Here is an 18,336-nt window from a genome sequence, read left to right as displayed (position 1 = left end):
CCTCGCATCCTCGCCCGTCCTGGTCTTGCTTGGAACCGCTAGCGTCACGTGGGTGTTGCAGTAGCAGCACTGTGCGGCCAGGGAGCGCTGTTGACGCCGCGCGATGACGTCACAGCAGGAAGCAGGAAGTGGTCTGTGGCGGCTTGACGCGAGGAGGGCGGGGCTGAGGCAAGCTGAGACGAGCAGGTCACAGTGGGCGGGGCCAAAAGAAAGGAACCTGTTCCAGTGAGTTTGGACTCACCCTTCAGGAACACACAGAACCAACTCGGCATGTTTCCACTGGTACTTCCTCTCGGACCGCCATGACAGGTAAAAGTCTCTCTACTTCCCTTAGTGGGTAGCCGAGCGATCTATAGTCCAGCTAGCTAGCCATGGATCTACCGAGCCGTGTTTCCTGTTGTGTAGAAAGTTAGTAGACAACGAAAGAAGAACGAGAGAAGACGTTTCTTGGTCGCTAGCGAACTTGTCAGCTGCTTAGCTTTCGGCTCCTGCGTGTTCGTGCGTGTACGTGTACGTGTTTGGAATGTGTGCTTGGGTGTGTTGGGTTGAAGTTTCAACTTCCACACGACGTTTAGATGAAAGAACACGCGGTGGACTGCCAACACTACTTTCATCCCGACCAGTAGCCTAGCAGCAGTACTAGCAATGCAGCAGTAGTGGTGGACGTACTACCGCTACTGCTACTGCTACTACTACTACTACTACTACTACTACTACTACTACTACTACAACTACATGCTTGTAAAAGTCCAGTAGTATTCGTCCAGATCCTTGGGGTCCAGGCCGAGGGTCCAGGGGTCCTGGAGGACTTCTTGAGAGTCACGGTTGCTAGGCAACCCGCCGTTTAACGGACAGGTGTGGCCGCCAATCGGAGCGCACCAAAGTCACGTGACACTTCCAAAGTTGTTTGTTGTGGCCACGCCCACCGCGCGCCGAGGCCAAAGGTCGTCCTGTCACATGATGTGTCCTCAGAACGATTGACAGCGTGTGTGCGTCTCAGGTGTGCGTCTGAGGTGTGTCAGACTGGCCTGTTCCCCCTTGCGTGTGTTTACCTACGCCATGGCCACGCCCTCCCCACAGGCTGGACACACAATGCTACGTTACTCGCTACATGAGAAAAGTGGAGCATAAAAGTCTTGAAGCAGTCCAAACTACGGCGTGACAAAGGCAGGAAACACACACACACACACACACACACAAAGTGACACTTTGAACTCTGGACTGGACAAAGAGTAACATAACAGACACACCGTGTGTGTGTGTGTGTGTGTGTGATGTCAGGGAGGGATGGCGTCCAGTGGGCGGGGCTTAGAACAGACAGGAAGCAGACACTTCCCTTTGTAAACAACACAAGGCTGGGATCCGCCTCCTGCTATTGTTCGGTGCGTGCGTGCGTGCGTGCGTGCGTGCGTGCGATACGATCATATTTTCAGCCATATTTGCCGTTTGTGTGCGCCGGGCGGAGAGGAGCGCGTGAAGGTGGTCATTGCCGTGCGGCGCTCTGCTGTGGACGTGTCGTGACAGGAAGAAGGCGAGCGAGTGGAACATTCCTTTTACGTTTTGAGACACGCCAAGGTGACACGAGATGTGCTTCCTGTTTCTTGAAGGAAGCTGATGATCAGCGCCGACCTTCCACCTGTCCATCAAGCTGAGTGGCGTTTTCACCATGGCAAAGACGTCCGCCTTACTTGGCAGAGGTGAGTTCAGCATTAGCATTAGCGTTAGCATTAGCGCCAGGTGGTACGTGTACGTACACTATGTAGCATTAGCCACAGGCTTGCTAGTAGCATTGGCGTGACACCATCATTGTGGTCCTGTCCCGTCTTGAAGGTTTGGGTCTGGTCCTGGTGGAGTTTCAGTATGAGTACCAGGGTCGGGACGGGTCGCTGATCTCCATCAAACCTAACGAACGCTACGTCCTGCTGGCCAAGACCAACGAGCACTGGTGGCAGGTCCGAAGCGACCACGCCGCCAAGCCCTTCTACATCCCCGCCAAGTACGTCAAGGAGCTGCCGCTGGACTTTCCTTCGCCTCTCAACTTTGCCGACCCGCCCGCTTCTGACCCCGCACCGATCCCTGCGGTGGTGCCGGTTCCCGTTCCCGTCCCTGTTCCCAAGGTGCTGGAGGAGCCTGCCGGGACCAGAACCAAGCCCAGTGATGAGGTGACGATTCGGCTCAAACCGGAGACCTCGGGTGGATACCGGAAGACTGAGAACCGCATGTCCACATTTGGCGTTCCGCTGGACTTCCATGAACCCTCGTTGCCGCGGTATTCTAGCATCCCTCTTGGTCCTGAAACCGGTCCTGAGACCCCGGGCAAAAAAACTCTTGATGACCAGAGAGACACTGGGAAGTCTCGCGTTCCGAGCTTCAGCCCAGCCGACCCCGCGCTCACAGCCCGACTCCACGTGCACCCCATCCCCGTGGAGACACCTGTGGTCCCCGAGGCGCCTGCCCACAACGACCTTCAGGGTGCGGGAGACCAGGAGGCCTCCATGGTGGAGGAGGAGGTCGCAGGGGAGGAGTCCAGCAGCCCAGAGAGCATCCAGGAGGAGGAGCACCCCAGGGGGGTCCATGAGGAGGAGTCCAACCACATCTACGAGTCTATCCAAGACCTCAACCTGGACCTGGCGGTCATCAACAGACCAGAGAGTCCTGGTCCTGGACCTCCCACCATCGAGGTGAGTGTGACTTTTGACCTTGTTGACATGATGTGACCTTTGACCCTGACTAACTATGGATGTGCCACGAACTTTGACCTGGCTGTGTTTTCATGGCGGCCATCTTGTTCATGTTGCTGTGGGCATGGCTAAGCCTCTGCTGGGACAGGAAGTATTGATGTCCTGTTTAACCTGCCTCACTGCAGGCTCCGCCTACCTACGCCCCTCTGCCGCTGCCTGACTCCACCCCATCTGCCACAGACCACACCCCCTCCGTCTCTCATGCGACGAGCCCCGCCTCCCCCCTCAGCCCTCAGGATGGGTGGCAGGTCAGTGACCTTTGACTTTTGGGTATAGTATAGCAATAAATAATATGTAGTAGAATATATTAATACACAATATGTAGTATAGTAATAAATAATATGTAGTAGAATATAGTAATATATAATGTGTAGTAGAATATAGTAATATATAATGTGTAATAGAATATAGAAATATATAATGTGTAGTAGAATATAGTAATATATAATGTGTAGTAGAATATAGTAATATATAATATGTAATAGAATATAGTAATATATAATACAGCCCATAATCATAAAGCAACATTAGTAGGCTACATGAGGAAGTAGGGTATGTGGGGTATGAGTGGGAGAACTTCACAATAAGAGCAGATAAGATAACATGAAGATGCAGCTTTTATTGTGAAAGGCCCTACTTCCTCCTGGTTTTGCAGGTGCACACGGACCAGGATAGCGGCAAAGTCTTTTACTTCCATCCCCTCACCCGCCAGACCACCTGGTCCGACCCGCACGGGCCCCAGCCCCCCTCGCCCGCGGACCGGGAGCCCCCCGCCCCCTCTCAGGTAGGACAGAAGGAGGGAGATGTGGAAGTCGGCATCTTGTCCCACAAGGCCAGCTGCGGCCCCCCTTGGGAGCGGCTGCGGGACCCCGCCTCAGGACGGGTCTACTACTACGACCCCACGTCGGGGGCCACGTCCTGGACCGCCCCCCCGCCGTCCTCTCCACTGGGACCCGACGACGACGATGATGGCCCGGTATGACCCGTCTGTCTCAGGTCAAAGGTCACATGTCGTGTTGCCAATCCTTGTGTATATGTGCTTGAAACTGAAGCCCCCCCTGCCAGAAGAAGATTATCCTGTGGACTCGCTCGATGACACCGTTTTCACTACGGTACAACACGCGCACGCACGCACACACGCACGCGCACGCACGCACGCACGCACGCACGCACGCGCGCACGCCCTGTGCTCCTGTTTGCTGAAGTAAAGATGCCTGGCCGTGTTTGCAGCCCCCCCAGGCCAGGCAGCAGATGATTCCCAGAGCGCATGTGGATTTGAGGGATGGCGTGAGCCCCCAGTGGGGGCTGGGGAATGGCGTGATGGAGGACAGAGGCTGGAGACACAGCGTGGCGGAGGACGTGAGTGGTCCAATTGGATGGCATGACGCGCCCCCTGGTGGACGGATGAAACATCATCTTCTCTTTCTTGGCCAGATGCTGCTTTCCCGCCACCTGAGGAACACGTCTGACACCAGCGAGGCCAGCAGAGGCTCTCCAGACAGTCCACAGGTACACACACACACACACACACACACCTGGGGGGTGAGCTCACCATGCTGTCATGTGTGAAGGTCTTCCTCAGGAGGAACCTGTCCAATCGCAGCACAGACTCCCAGCAGGTAAATGCGGGTCCAGGGCCCTGATTGGCCGCTGAAGTGTGTTGTTGTTTTGTGGTTGCTATGGGAACCAGCCGCTAACACCAAGCTAACATCCGGGGATTGCTTGGCATGCCCGGTTGCTGGCCGGAACCAGTCCAGTACCGCCTGGGAGAACACGGTCATGTGACTTCCTGTGTGTGCCTCCAGGGACACCTGCTGGAGAAAGCGGGAATCGTCAACAAGACCAAAGTAGTGGACAACGGCAAGAAGATCCGGTGAGACGTTGTGTGTGGTGCTGCGTGTGGCGTTACGTTTACCTGGCGCTGTGCTGCACAGGAAGAACTGGAGTCAGTCCTGGACCGTCCTCCACGGGGGAATCCTCACCTTCCACAGGGACCCCAAGTCTGCCCCCAGCGGGAACATGGTAGGCACTAAGACACGTTCACCTCCGACCTTACAGAGGTGGCCTATGACATGTCCCCATCATGATCTCCCCCCAGGCCAAAGCCTCGCAAATCGTTCCAGAGTACACGGTGGAGCTGAGAGGAGCCTCCATCGGCTGGGCCTCCAAGGACAAGTCCTCCAAGAAGAACGTGCTGGAGGTCGGCTGCGTTGCCATGATTACACTTTCAGCCCTGTACTGGCCGGTCGCCATGGTTACTGTTACCAAGCCCTTATTATTTCATTGGGATTGCGGTGGTCCTTGAAGGCACCACTGTCACATGCCACCTGCCATCCTCAGCAGGACTGGGCATGCTACGTCACGTGCTGCATTCAAGGACGGGAAGGTGTGTAGTTTCATCCTTGCGGTGTGTATTTTGTGTGTGCAGCTGAGGACTCGTCAAGGTTGCGAGTACCTGATGCAGTACGACACGGAGAGCATCATCAGTGATTGGCTGAAGGTCATACAGGACACAATCAGGCAGCTGGTATGCACACGCACACACACGTGCACGCGCACGACCGGTAGCCGCTAAGCAGGCGTGTGCTTTAGGAACAGGAACACGTGTCAGACGACGAGGAAGAGGCGTCCTCGGACAAGGAGGACAGAGAGAGGAAGAGGACGAGTGAGTCTGTCGCACACGTGAACCACGCCCCTCGGCTGTGGGTGGCGACTGGAAGGAAGCCAGCGGAGTGACTTCCTGTGTTGTGGTGTGTTTGCAGCCACCAGGAGCTCCTCGGGCGCCGCCGACTCGGAGCAGACACGCGTTCGTACCAAACTGCGTCGCTTCCTGCAACGCAGACCCACGCTGCAGAGCGTCAAGGAGAAAGGCTACATACGAGGTGGGCGCACCGCATGGGCGCACCGCATGGGCGCACCGCATGACCCCGCCACATCATGTGTTTGCTGCGTTGTGTAGATAACGTCTTTGGCTGCCATCTTGACACGCTGTGTCACCGGGAGAACACCACCACGCCCAAATTCATGGAGAAATGCATCCGAGCCGTGGACAGGAGAGGTTAGCCCCCCCCCGCACCCCCTCTTCTGGCTGATTCTTCTTCCTCTTTACCGTGCATGTGTGTGCGCTCGTGCCTTCAGGCCTTGACGTGGACGGGATCTACAGAGTGAGCGGAAACCTGGCTGTGATCCAGAAGCTGCGTCACAAAGCGGATCACGGTGACCTCATCTGTCTTGATGCTTCCATGGTTCCTCAGCTAACATTAGCACCCGCCTACTTCCTCCTTCTGCAGAGGAGCACCTGGACCTGGAGGACGGCCAGTGGGAGGACATCCACGTGATCACCGGAGCCCTCAAGCTCTTCCTCAGGGAGCTTCCCGAGCCGCTCTTCCCCTTCAGCTTCTTCGACAAGTTCATCGCCGCCATCCGTGAGCGTGCACGCCCTCGCCACACACGGTCACGGTCACGTGCGCATGACCTCAGCTGTCCGTCTTGTGTCCCAGCAGAAGTTCCAGACTACAGCCTGAGGGTGTCCTACATGACGGACCTGGTGCGCTCGCTGCCGCTGCCCAACCACGACACCATGGAGATGCTCTTCAAACATCTGCGCAGGCAGGAGCAGGCCGTCAATCAAACGCAGACACGCCCCCAGCCTCCTCACTCTGACCTTGTCACCCGCCTCTCCGCAGGGTGGTCGAGCACAAAGACTCCAACAGGATGTCGGTGCAGAGCGTCGCCATCGTGTTTGGACCCACTTTGCTCCGCCCCCAGATGGAGTCGGCCAACATGACGATCCACATGGTCTTCCAGAGCCAGATCGTGGAGCTGATGCTCAACGAGTTCCACAACGTCTTCGTGCAAAGGTAGCGCTGCCAGACGCAGATGCAGCTGCCACGGAACCTTCCAGAACCCTCAAAGAACGCCGTGACAGGTGCTTGCGTGAACGGACGCAGTTCTAAGATGGAGCCACTGGGAACGCTGGCGCCCGCCCAACGCAGTGACTTGCCTTTTTGTTTAGGACCCAAACCAGCTGGGACCTCACAGGACCTCACCACTTCAAGTGGTGCAGCTGGACCCTTCTAGAACTGGACTGGATGTGATCTTCAAGTGCACCTTCTGAACAAAAACATCAGGACCTCATAGAACCACTCTGGGAACACACTTGGCCGCTGCTTCAGGAACTGAAGAGGAGCTGGAAGAGGAGCGGCTGAGTCAAAAGGACTCGTATGAAATGCTCACGTTACTACACGGCTAGTGACAAGACAGCTGACACTTTGATTGATTGGGCAATGGTCGTGGAGAGAAAACATTAAAAGTCTTAGAAAGTACTCCAAGTATTCCACTTCCGATCTCTCATCCCACATAGCACAGTTCCACGTCAGAACTGGTGCTCAAACCATTACAAACCATAATTAGGACTGTACAATAATCGTTTCATTTATGGGAGACGTTAGAAATATTGACCCTGTACATACAGTAACGAGCGGAATGAGGGGGGACGCACCTCAAGCACTATTTATTTGACTGGAGTTGAAACGTACCGGCGTGTCATCTACAACAGGTTTGGACTCTCCTGCTTTCCGTACTGATGGCGGTCGTCATGGAAACGCTGTGTTTCGCTCCTTTGGAGACGTAAGTACGAGCATCTAACACGAAGAGGTCTAACTGCTCTTGGTAACAAGTTTGACGTCAGCAACCGTTTGCTTTTACAGGTTCGCAAAGAAGATAATCTCAAACAGCATTAGTTTATTTTTACAGGTTAGCATAGAAGCTAACGTTAAACAGCATTAGTTTATTTTTACAGGTTAGCATAGAAGCTAACGTTAAACAGCATTAGATTACTTTTACATGTTAGCATAGGAGCTAACGTTAAACAGCATTAGTCTACTTTTACAGGTTAGCATAGAAGCTAACGTTAAACAGCATTATTTTACTTTTACAGGTTAGCATAGAAGCTAACCTCAAACAGCATTAGTCTACTTTTACAGGTTAGCATAGAAGCTAACCTCAAACAGCAGTAGTTTACTTTTACAGGTTAGCATAGAAGCTAACGTTAAACAGCATTAGTCTACTTTTACAGGTTAGCATAGAAGCTAACCTCAAACAGCATTAGTTTACTTTTACAGGTTAGCATAGAAGCTACCGTCAAACAGCAGTAGTTTGCTCTCAGCAGATAGCCTCCACGTGATTTAGTTGCGGGTAATTTTCGGGGTAATGTGACATTTTTGTCAACAAGTCAGCCATCTTGAAGAAGTCGTGTGTTTTACTGTGTGACGTCACCAGGTGATGGCATCCCCCCAGCGCGACGTAATCGACTTTTCCGCCTTGGAAAAAGAGTTGAAGAGTAGTGTCGAGTCGGAGCACAAATACAAACGAGAGAACGACGCCAAACTGAGAGCCGTCAGTCAGGGGGTGTCCTCCTACCAGCAGTTCAGGTCGGAACAACCTTTGCCGCCATCCCCTGCTGGGCGCTTTTACTTCCGGGACCTGGACATGTTTGTTGTGACATCTCGTTTTTATTTTAGAGACATCGTCCTGTCCTGTCACCTGAAGCCACTACAACGCCACGACAAGAATCCACGGAAACAACCTTGGAACCCCCTGCTGGGACCCCACACCTGTACGCCCGGGACCCCGACCAGTACTAGTGTGAACACCAGTACTGGAGACTAGGATGGGAAAAGAAAGAATAAATGAAATGTTGACTAAACAAGACGAACTGATCTTTGACCAGCAGGCGGCGACGCCGAGACGTCCTGCTTAAACCTCTCGTGAACGCGCGTTGTTTTGCGCGTGCGTGCACGTGAGAGGATGAGACAGACATCTCACTCGGACCTGTTTAGTGATCGAGACACGATCTTTGAGCGGGACAGGTGCCTCGCGCACACCGGAAATCATCTTCATCATTGGAGCTCGTCCACAGCCACTGTTCGTTTTTATTTGTGTTTTGTGTGCTTCCTCTTTCCCGCTTCCGAGAAGAAGAAGAAGAAGAAGAAGAAGAAGATGAAGGAGGAAGTCATGAAAATCCTCCACGAGGCTCCCAAAGCAAGAAAACTACTACTGGAAAACTACAACAACCTCCTAAACGTGGCCGACTACTGCTACAACAACTACACACAGCAACAGGTTAGTACTACTACATAAAAGTACTAAATCTATCTCTCTGACTACCACTATAGTCACACAACTAGTACGACTAGATCATACATCTATACACATAGCAGGCTAGTACTACTAATACTACACCTGTTACTACAAGTACTACAGACAACAGGCTTGTAGTACCACTAATAGTACTACTACATGCCCACACGGCAACAGGCTAGTACTGCTACTACATCTATGTCCTTACTGCTAAAACCACAGGCTTGTAGTACTACGACATGCGCACGCAGCAACAGACTAGTACTGCTACTACGTGTACGTCAGTACTGCTAAAACAACAGGCTTGTAGTACTACTAAAAGTACTACTACATGCGCACGCAGCAACAGGCTAGTACTGCTACTACATGTACGTCAGTACTGCTAAAACAACAGGCTTGTAGTACATGTTGTCCTGCTCCTTCATTCCTTGGTTTATAGTACAAAGTAGTACATGACTTAGTACTGCAAAGACGAAGCTGATGCTAAGCTAGGCTAAGGCGGCGTGGTCATGTGACAGTCGAGCGACGGCAGCCTGAAGGCGTTGGAGGAGACCAAGAACCTGGCGGCGCAGTCGCTGGCCAGCATCGCCTACCAGATTAGCACGTTGGCTACGAGCGTGCTAAGTCTGCTGGACGCGCAGACCAATCAGCTTCGCCACATGGAGTCTTCCATCAATCTGATTGGCCAGGTCAGTCCGTCCCGCCTTTGGCTTCTCCAACACACAAATACTACACAAATACTACACTTCCCACCATGCAGTAGTGTGGCACTCATTCAGCATCCTGACACTGTGTGTGTGTGTGTGTGTGTGTGTGTGTGTGTGTGTGTGTGTGCGTGCATGCGTGTGTTTGTGTGTGTGTGTAGTAATTGTGATGAGAAGAAGAGAAAGCGGATGACAGCAGAGTGTTTTCTATTGTGCTTGTGTTGCATTGTGTTGCGTTCAATGCCAGCTGTTAATTCCAGATGGACTGCCACGAGAAGATAGATGGAATGATTGGTAGATGATTGGTAGATGTTCACGTGTGCTTTGCTGTCTATCAACATCAGACGGTGGAGATGCACCGTGAGAAAGTTTCTCGCAAAGAAATTGGCATCTTCACGGCGGTCAGACGGGTCCCACGCGGTCCAAAGGTCCTCCCGCCGTCCCAGCCGGCTCTCAGCTCGCAGCCCCGCCCTCCGTACAGCCGCCGTCCAATCAGCTACCAGCAGCTGGACAACGTGGGTCACGGCATGAAGGTGAGCGTGTGTCACGTGACCTCATTAGTAGGCAAGCACAACACGAGCAGAAGCGCGCCGTGCTGACAGGAAGTGGTTACTGATGCAGGAAGCTCACTTTCTGTTCTCTCTTCAGTCCGTCTGTCTCTCTTTATTCATCAACGTGACCTACTACGCACACGCACGCACACACGCACGCACGCACACACGCACGCGCGTTCGCCTTTATGATCTCTGAAAGTGCTACACACACACACACACACACACACACACACACACCTTTGTTGAGCGTGGGAAAATATTTGTAGAGGCTCATTAGCCTTAGACTGAGGCTTCATTCATACTGGACTACCCCATACTCCCCCCTCTCCCCCCTCTCCCCCTCCCCCAGCTCACTGGGAAACAATGGGAGCGAGCTGGAAGCGTCCGGAAGAAGGGAGCCTCCATCAGGTGGGCTTTTATTCCTCCCCCCCTCCTCCCCTCCTCCTCTCCTCCTCCTCCTCCAACTGCTTTTGCCTTGCAGGACCAGCAAGCCTGCAGGAGCTAGCCAGTGTCTGCTGGCGCCCCCTGGTGGCAGGTATCATGTTCGCCCATGCACCGGCTGAAGATAAAGACTTCATTTAACCTCACAGCAAATCTTCTTCTCTCTTGGAGCTCCACCTTCGGGAAACCTGTGGCTCCGCCCACAGTCCCCGCCATGTGGCAAGCTCAACCTGAAGGTGACATCATCACCACACCAGCTGATGATGCTCCGCCCCCTCCACCCGACTCTGAGATCCTGATGGCTCCGCCCCCTCCACCCGACTCTGATATTCTGATGGCTCCGCCCCCTCCACCCGACTCTGATATCCTGGTGGCTCCGCCCCCTCAATCCATCTCCTCTGAAGTCCTGGTGGCGCCGCCCACTCCACCCAACTCCTTTGAGATCCTGGTGGCTCCGCCCCCTCTACCCCAGTACTTTGAGATCCTGGCTCCGCCCCCTCCACCTGACTCCTCTGAGATCCTGGCTCCGCCCCCTCCACCTGACTCCTCTGAGATCCTGGCTCCTCCCCCTCCACCTGACTCCTCTGCGATGCCGGTGGCTCCACCCCCTCCACCTGACTCCTCTGCGATGCCGGTGGCTCCACCCCCTCCACCTGACTCCTCTGCGATGCCGGTGGCTCCACCCCCTCCACCCTCTGAAATGGTCCTACCTCTGACTCCGCCCTTATGTCTGGAGACAGGTGAGGATGATGTGGTGTTTGCAGCCTGTCACCATGGTAACCATGTCCCGTGTGTGTGCTCAGTGGTGGAGGAGAGCAGCCCCCCCCTGCCATCGCCCCCTCCCACCGATGACCACGCCTTTCCTCCTCGGTCCGATGATGAGGGCGAGTTTCCGGCCCCGCCCCCATCAAGCCAGGAAGTGGACGGTAGTAATCACACACAAACACGTGGCGGTTGAGTGAGGTGTCGATGGGCCAATCACAGCTTGTGGGCGGGTGTCCATCATGTGTGTTTGCTTCTGCAGCACCTCTCCCCTCCGGGAGGAGTCGCCGGCGCCGCTCACCCCCCCCCACTCGCTCCCTCTCCTTGAGGGTCCGCCGCCGCCACACTCGCTCTCTCTTCCTGCCCGCCGTCCAATCACGTAAGCTCAGACTTTCCACAGCCTCCAGCCAAGCTTGTTAATCATGAAGAGCATCGCTTTTCTTTCCCGCTTTCTCTCTGTCAGTCATGATCCCCCCTCCCCCACCCTACCCGCCCCCGCACGCCCCCCCCCAGCCACTTGCCGCCTCCTTGCTGCGGGCCGGCCTCCCCGCTCGCCTGGAGCACCTGGGTAAGCTTCTTCTGGTCCCACCTGGAAATCAGCTCAAGCCCCGCCCTCTTCTACCTGACCGGCCAATGAACTATCCTGTGCTCTTTTCTCAGATCTGGAGCTGCCGGTCCTCCCGCCCTCTCCCCTGTTGGACCAGGATGCTGTGGAGACGCAGGACAGTGGCGCCCCCCCACATTACCTGGAGAAAGGTACTGCCCCCGCCACCCCCCAAACCCACCCCCAGCCCTCCCCCAGCAGCACTAACAGCGGTGATGTGTTGTTTGGCCAGTGGTGGCGCTGTACTGCTATGACGCCTTGAAGCCACACCACCTGTCAATCACCCAGGGGGATGTCATCTACCTGACACGTCGCCATGACAACGGATGGTACCAGGGCGTCCTGAAGGGCAAGCGAGGCTTCTTCCCCAAGAACTACGTCCAATCCTGTGACTAGCTTGAAGCTCCGCCCAATAGAACTGCATCCAATCCTGTGACCAGCTTGAAGCTCCGCCCCTAGACTACTCCAATCCTGTGACCAGCTTGAAGCTCCGCCCCTAGAACTACTCCAATCCTGTGACTAGCTTGAAGCTCCGCCCCTAGACTGCTCCAATCCTGTGACTAGCCTGAAGCTCCGCCCCTAGACTGCTCCAATCCTGTGACTAGCTTGAAGCTCCGCCCCTAGACTACTCCAATCCTGTGACTAGCTTGAAGCTCCGCCCCTAGACTACTCCAATCCTGACTAACTTGAAGCTCCGCCCCTAGACTACTCCAATCCTGTGACTAGCTTGAAGCTCCGCCCCTAGACTACTCCAATCCTGACTAACTTGAAGCTCCGCCCCTAGACTGCTCCAATCCTGACTAACTTGAAGCTCCACCCCCTCACAACCTCTTTTGCTTTTTTCCCCAATCAAATCCATCTTGTGTCAAGAAAGAAAGTGTTTATTTCCTGTTGGTCAACAAATAAAAATAAATACATCCATAAATAAATACATAAATAAATAAGCAGTAAAAACTAGCGGCGCCCCCTGCTGGGGGTGGATGACGTCACATGGCGGCCACCAGCAAGTGGAGCTGTTGCAGATGAAGTTTACTTTCACCACGGACCAACTCCCATGATGCACTGCTGCCTGCCTGTAAACACACACACGCAGTACTTCAGTATCACAGTACATGTTGCAGTGTGGCTGAGAACACTTGAAGAGTATTTACAGTGAGTATTTAGACTGGAAGTACTTCTAAGACTAGATTGTGGATGTGCATGCTTGTGATCAGAGTACTTGGATTACTTGGATGAGAATATTTAGAGCGGGGTTGGGAATACTTTTATTTGTGTATTTGTAACAGTACTTCATATTTGGCTTTATTCTTGTAAAGGACTGCTGATTTTTATTGGTATTTTTACACTGAACTGCTGGCCAATCAAACAGCAGCAGCCTGGGAGTCATGAGTACTTAGTGTAGGACTCATGTACTTGGTGTAGTAGTCATGAGTACTTAGTGTGGGAGTCATGAGTACTTGGTGTGGTAGCGGTGAGTACTTGGTGTGGTAGTGGTGAGTACTTGTTGTGGTAGCGGTGAGTACACTTACGGTGTGGTAGTGGTGAGTAGTTGGTGGTAGTCGTGAGTACTTGTTGTGGTCGCGGTGAGTCCACTTATGGTGTGGTAGCGGTGAGTCCACTTATGGTGTGGTAGCGGTGAGTCCACTTATGGTGTGGTAGCGGTGAGTACACTTATGGTGTGGTAGCGGTGAGTCCACTTATGTTGTGGTAGCGGTGAGTACACTTATGGTGTGGTAGCGGTGAGTACTTGTTGTGGTAGCGGTGAGTACACTTACGGTGTGGTAGTGGTGAGTACTTGGTGTGGTAGTGGTGAGTAGTTGGTGGTAGTCGTGAGTACTTGTTGTGGTCGCGGTGAGTCCACTTATGGTGTGGTAGCGGTGAGTACTTGTTGTGGTAGCGGTGAGTCCACTTATGGTGTGGTAGCGGTGAGTACTTGTTGTGGTAGCGGTGAGTCCACTTATGGTGTGGTAGCGGTGAGTACTTGTTGTGGTAGCGGTGAGTCCACTTATGGTGTGGTAGCGGTGAGTCCACTTACGGTGTGGTTGAGCGCAGCAGCGGCGAGGGTCTGGTAGTATCGCTGGAGCGGTTCGGCGAAGGAGCAGGTGGAGTTCCCGGGCGAAACCTTTGAGAGTGGAGGGAAGGAGGAAGGAGTCAAGTTTCTGACTTCCTGCGTGGAAGGTAAGAGGTCAGAGGTGACTCACGCAGCCGGCGACCTCGTCCTTCTGCCTGTGCAGGATCACCAGGAGCTCCTCGGTCCGGTCGGCGTCCCAGCCGGCGGCGGTGTCGTCCACTTCCTGGTAGAGGTCCAGAATATGTCCCAGACTGTCCCGCACAAACGCCATCTTGCAGGCCACCTGCACGGGGAGACCGTTAACATCTGCTCCGATTGGCCGAGGACAAGGGAAGCTCTCGGAGCGCCAAACTTACCTTGGACTTCCTCGCCAGTTTGTAAAGTCCTCTCGGGAAAGGAAGCGGACTGTCCCGGTCCGCCACGGGATGGCCCTGGAAGAAGAAGAGCAGCTTTGTTCAGGTGCTGGTGGATGGAGGCAGTGAGACCTGAACGCATGGAGGCTGTGAGACTTGGACGCCAACCTACCAGGACCTGCACCAGAGACAGACACCTGTCACTCAAGGCCCCGTAACGTCTCAGCCAATCACAGCACAGCGCGCGGAGGAGCACGCAGGAGAGGAGGACGAGCACGTGTGTCAGTCTGGCCATGATGAGGATGAGGATGAGGATCCTGCAGTGTCCATCACGCTGCCGGGCGAGGACTTATATTGACGGAGGAAAAAGAAAATGGCCCAAATTCTGTTTCTACTCTCACTTTCCATCTACACGCGCACACACGCGCGCACACGCGCACGCACAGCCAGACAGGTGTGGGTCATGACTCATTTCATTCTCATTAGGAGGGATCCAACAATAGAAGAACATCTTTGTGAAACGTGATCGATAAAGTTGTCATATAAAGACGGTGACGTGTGACGTCACCAAACGAAAAGCGTGTGCAGGAAGTCCCTTCACTTTCCTTTTCCGAAGTGCATTACATGGATTACTTGCTTTTCAACTTTCCCGGTCAACATGCCAGCATTGGGGAAAACCGGGATCGTCTGTGCTGATCGTGAGCGATCAGGTTACAAATATTCTAAGAATATTTTGAAACAATTAAACGAATAACGTCACTTTTTTATTTTGGAGATCCCATTTTCCGGTTTCACTTTCTGATCGCGAGGGAATCACCGAGGTGACGTCATTGTTTCCATTGATTTGTGAGCTTCCGTTTCGCTTGACTTGATTCGGTTCTTGTCACGAAGACGCCGGCGTGTATTTTATTGTCTTTCAGTGTTTTTATTCCATTTTTATTTTATTCTTCTGTTGAGGACATTTTTAGGGCCACGCTGAAACCTGGTCATGTGATCGAAAAGCGAAGGCTTTGACTGGTTACTGGCGATGTCGTCACCCAGAGCTGTGTTTTCATTGGTCCTCACCTTAGGCCCCGCCCGTTTACGGAAGGCGCCATATCTGTTCTTCGGCACCTGTGGGATGGAGACCGGATGGAGCCAACTTTAGTTCATGTCGTCGTTTTAAACGCTTCGTCAGTCTCGTAGACGCTCCCGAACATGTTGGCTTTTCCTTGACGCTCACTTTGCGCCAACTCGGACGCTAAGAGAGGCGCTAAATTGTTTTCCTCACACAGAAAGGCCGTCGTTTTAGGCGGGTGCGATGGAGGTGGACATCGTGGAGTTTGTGGTTCCCGTGGAGAACAACAAGACTCTGTTTGTGTGGGACATCGAGGCAGGCGTCACGGAGGCTGCCGTCTATGTGAATATGATCTATATTCCATTATTATCTATGTGAATATGATCTATATTCCATTATTATCTATGTGAATGAGATCTATATGCCATCATTATATATGTGGATGGGATCTATATGCCATCATTATCTATGTGAATGGGATCTATATGCCATCATTATCTATGTGGATGGGATCTATATGCCATCATTATCTATGTGAATGGGATCTATATTCCATTATTATCTATGTGAATGGGATCTATATGCCATCATTATCTATGTGAATGGGATCTATATTCCATTATTATCTATGTGAATGGGATCTATATGCCATCATTATCTATGTGAATGGGATCTATATTCCATTATTATCTATGTGGATATGATCTATATTCCATTATCTATGTGGATGGGATCTATATGCAGGTACTATGTTTACGTCAGTGAGACATTCAGCCACACTCACGCCAAAGTGCGTGTGTGTGTGTGTGTGTGTGTGCGTGCGTGCGTGCGCGTGCGCGTGCATGTGTGTTTCCAGGAGGGCTTGCATGCCGTCTTCTCCTCCTTCGGACCGCTCTACCTGTTGAAGGTGTGTCCTAACGCCCCCCTGAGCACGCCCGGCTTCTACGCCCTCATCAAGTTCTACTCGGCCATTCATGCCCGGAAAGCCCAGCAGCACACAGATGGACGCTCGCTCTTCCAGAACTCTCCTCTCAAGGTGAGTTTTCCCCGCCCACTCTTGGTCAGGTGTCACCAATGCGTGTCTTCCACACCTTGTTTCATCATCAGTGGAGCTCAGATACACGTGTGTGTGTGTGTGTGTGTGTCAGGTGAGGCTCAGCGCCAAACAGACACCTCACTTCCTGTTTGGCAGCAGACCTCTGAGCCACGCCCACTGTGTGTCGCTGGCCAATCATTGCCTTGGATTCGACGGCTGGACCTCTGACATCATCACAGTGAGAATGTTCTAGCGATCGGTGTGATTGATAGAAAGCTGCCTAACCCTGACCCCTGACCCCTAACTCCTAACCCCTGACTCCTAACTCCTGACTCCTGACTCTAACCTCTAACTCCTAACCCTAACCCTAACCCTTTTCTCGGCGGGGCTTTGTGTTGTGTTGGGTCCCAGTTAGCCCGCATGCTTTCTCCTCCTAGTGTATCTACTGTATCTCCTGTATCTCCTGTATCTCCTGTATCTGCTGTATCTGCTGTATCTACTGTATCTTCTGTATCTTCTGTATCTACTGTATCTGCTGTATCTGCTGTATCTTCTGTATCTTCTGTATCTTCTGTATCTACTGTATCTGCTGTATCTTCTGTATCTTCTGTATCTTCTGTATCTGCTGTATCTACTGTTGCCTGCTTGTTAAGCCCTTTGAGGATCTTTTGTGATTAAGATAAGATAAGATAAGATAAGATATGCCTTTATTGGTCTCTCATTTGCAGACGTATACGAATAAACTTGACTAATATTTGAAACCATCATCAGTCTTCTGGGGTGACGTCCACGAGGACGGGATGGCGGACTGCACACTTTTTGACGTTCTTTCTCTCAGCTGAAGGAGCTCCCCGTGGATGAGGAGGCAGGGGGCGGGGCCAGCCAGACGCTGAAGTTGGGCTGCCTGCTGCAGCTCTCTTTCCCCCGTCACGGCGTGACCACCCGAGGGGCGGCGCTGCTGCAGGACAGCTTCACCTGCACAGGTGGGTGGCGCCCACATTCTGGACTCTACCACAGCACCCCCGTGTGTGTGTGCGTGTTCAGGTCCCGACGCGGTGGTGCAGAAGCGGTGTAAGCTGCACAGGATGGTGCGAGAGAAAGCTTTGGTTGAGGCCTTCTCCAGGGTTCTGCTGGTGCTGCTAGGTGGTAGCGCCCACGCTAGCATGTGCGCTTGGTGTCGCCCACAGGTTTGCTGATGCGTGCGTGTGTGCCTCAGGTGACGGGAAGGTGATGGTGGAGCTGCGGCAGACGACAGAGCATCTCTTTGAGGAGACTGCGGGACTGGTGCAGGTGCGGGACTGGGACCAAGACCAAGACCAGGTCAGTGGTGGGGTGGGTCTGTGTTCTGTGCTCAGCATGATGATGATGATGATGATGATGATGTCCATCAGGTGATGCAGTTTCCTGCTGAAGAGGAAGATTGGAATGAAGAAGACTTGGACCTGAGCGTGTGGTAGAACCTGGAGGAGCGTTGCGGGTCAGGTGGATGCTGTTTCCTGGTTGGAGTTAGACGGGGTCCCAAACATTTCTGTTTGTGGAATATCCTCCCCCATGGTTACAATGCCTTTATTTGGCACTGAGCCTATGGAAGGAAAGCAGGGGGGGGTGGGGAGACTTCATTTCAATGCAGACCTACCAACATGTACACATTTCTAGTACTCTACATGCAATTTGACTCCTGAATATGCTTGCTTGCGCTCCATTGGGTTTTTCCTGGAATCATTTTTAAGTTGGGTCTGTCCAGTACACGTACATGAATAAATATTATCACCTTCTCTAGTATTTCAAATACTGGTAAATACTGGGGTAAAATACTGGAGAAGGACTGAAGTCAAGAATGAAAGAGAGAAAGTGTTGTTGGTAGGATGGCCA

The 18,336-nt window shown here is 52.9% G+C and overlaps 5 protein-coding genes across 16 annotated transcripts; 4 read left to right on the top strand and 1 right to left on the bottom strand.

Moving 5' to 3' along the window:
- The first annotated feature begins 23 nt into the window (after positions 1 to 23).
- arhgap27l (Rho GTPase activating protein 27, like) lies at positions 24 to 7,086 on the top strand. 2 transcript variants are annotated; one of them, XM_058049578.2, is made up of 20 exons: positions 24 to 309; positions 1,608 to 1,697; positions 1,831 to 2,681; positions 2,867 to 2,989; positions 3,397 to 3,717; positions 3,794 to 3,853; positions 3,972 to 4,100; positions 4,176 to 4,250; positions 4,313 to 4,360; positions 4,547 to 4,614; positions 4,676 to 4,763; positions 4,840 to 4,941; positions 5,170 to 5,268; positions 5,334 to 5,406; positions 5,504 to 5,623; positions 5,701 to 5,799; positions 5,880 to 5,957; positions 6,032 to 6,166; positions 6,245 to 6,350; positions 6,428 to 7,086. In XM_058049578.2, exons 2-20 carry the CDS (start codon positions 1,667 to 1,669, stop codon positions 6,603 to 6,605), a joined length of 2,784 nt encoding a protein of 927 aa, XP_057905561.2. In that variant the 5' UTR covers positions 24 to 309; positions 1,608 to 1,666; the 3' UTR covers positions 6,606 to 7,086. The 2 variants fall into 2 exon arrangements, with proteins under 2 accessions (XP_057905561.2, XP_057905563.2); XM_058049580.2 differs by lacking the exon at positions 4,313 to 4,360.
- A 127-nt stretch (positions 7,087 to 7,213) lies between these two features.
- On the top strand, positions 7,214 to 8,522 carry dnaaf19 (dynein axonemal assembly factor 19). Of its 4 annotated transcripts, none has more exons than XM_078797293.1 (3): positions 7,214 to 7,370; positions 8,022 to 8,173; positions 8,264 to 8,521. In XM_078797293.1, exons 2-3 carry the CDS (start codon positions 8,025 to 8,027, stop codon positions 8,409 to 8,411), a joined length of 297 nt encoding a protein of 98 aa, XP_078653419.1. In that variant the 5' UTR covers positions 7,214 to 7,370; positions 8,022 to 8,024; the 3' UTR covers positions 8,412 to 8,521. The 4 variants fall into 4 exon arrangements, with proteins under 4 accessions (XP_078653419.1, XP_057905598.2, XP_057905595.2 ...); XM_058049615.2 differs by having other exon boundaries at positions 7,215 to 7,397; positions 8,264 to 8,520; XM_058049612.2 differs by having other exon boundaries at positions 7,216 to 7,450; positions 8,264 to 8,517.
- Positions 8,487 to 12,693, top strand: LOC131103366 (uncharacterized). 6 transcript variants are annotated; one of them, XM_078797291.1, is made up of 12 exons: positions 8,487 to 8,611; positions 8,718 to 8,864; positions 9,401 to 9,571; positions 9,931 to 10,119; positions 10,490 to 10,548; positions 10,622 to 10,675; positions 10,753 to 11,321; positions 11,385 to 11,507; positions 11,606 to 11,722; positions 11,807 to 11,911; positions 12,004 to 12,099; positions 12,180 to 12,693. In XM_078797291.1, the coding sequence occupies exons 2-12, from the start codon at positions 8,742 to 8,744 to the stop codon at positions 12,341 to 12,343; spliced, it is 1,770 nt and encodes a 589-aa protein (XP_078653417.1). In that variant the 5' UTR covers positions 8,487 to 8,611; positions 8,718 to 8,741; the 3' UTR covers positions 12,344 to 12,693. The 6 variants fall into 6 exon arrangements, 5 of the variants coding, with proteins under 5 accessions (XP_078653417.1, XP_078653416.1, XP_057905568.2 ...); XM_078797290.1 differs by having other exon boundaries at positions 8,550 to 8,864; positions 11,385 to 11,465; XM_058049585.2 differs by having other exon boundaries at positions 8,550 to 8,864.
- Positions 12,694 to 12,933: 240 nt separating this feature from the next.
- On the bottom strand, positions 12,934 to 15,468 carry LOC131103466 (interferon a3-like). Its single transcript, XM_078797318.1, has 7 exons — positions 15,437 to 15,468; positions 14,773 to 14,779; positions 14,544 to 14,705; positions 14,375 to 14,449; positions 14,149 to 14,301; positions 13,983 to 14,069; positions 12,934 to 13,020 (listed from the first exon to the last, which is right to left on the bottom strand). Exons 1-7 carry the CDS (start codon positions 15,466 to 15,468, stop codon positions 12,934 to 12,936), a joined length of 603 nt encoding a protein of 200 aa, XP_078653444.1.
- Positions 15,335 to 18,288, top strand: rdm1 (RAD52 motif containing 1). 3 transcript variants are annotated; one of them, XM_078797177.1, is made up of 7 exons: positions 15,335 to 15,770; positions 16,285 to 16,464; positions 16,577 to 16,702; positions 17,303 to 17,447; positions 17,509 to 17,607; positions 17,681 to 17,784; positions 17,856 to 18,272. In XM_078797177.1, the coding sequence occupies exons 1-7, from the start codon at positions 15,672 to 15,674 to the stop codon at positions 17,919 to 17,921; spliced, it is 819 nt and encodes a 272-aa protein (XP_078653303.1). In that variant the 5' UTR covers positions 15,335 to 15,671; the 3' UTR covers positions 17,922 to 18,272. The 3 variants fall into 3 exon arrangements, with proteins under 3 accessions (XP_078653303.1, XP_078653305.1, XP_078653304.1); XM_078797179.1 differs by lacking the exon at positions 16,577 to 16,702 and having other exon boundaries at positions 17,856 to 18,288; XM_078797178.1 differs by lacking the exon at positions 17,509 to 17,607 and having other exon boundaries at positions 17,856 to 18,261.
- Positions 18,289 to 18,336: the final 48 nt, after the last annotated feature.

The sequence above is a fragment of the Doryrhamphus excisus genome, linkage group LG16 (assembly GCF_037039965.1).
Source record: "Doryrhamphus excisus strain RoL-2023G ecotype Guam linkage group LG16, RoL_Dexc_Guam_v1.1, whole genome shotgun sequence".
Lineage (NCBI taxonomy): Eukaryota > Metazoa > Chordata > Actinopteri > Syngnathiformes > Syngnathidae > Doryrhamphus > Doryrhamphus excisus.
The sequence above is the reverse complement of the archived record's forward strand: the minus strand, read 5'-3'. Positions and strand labels throughout refer to the sequence as shown.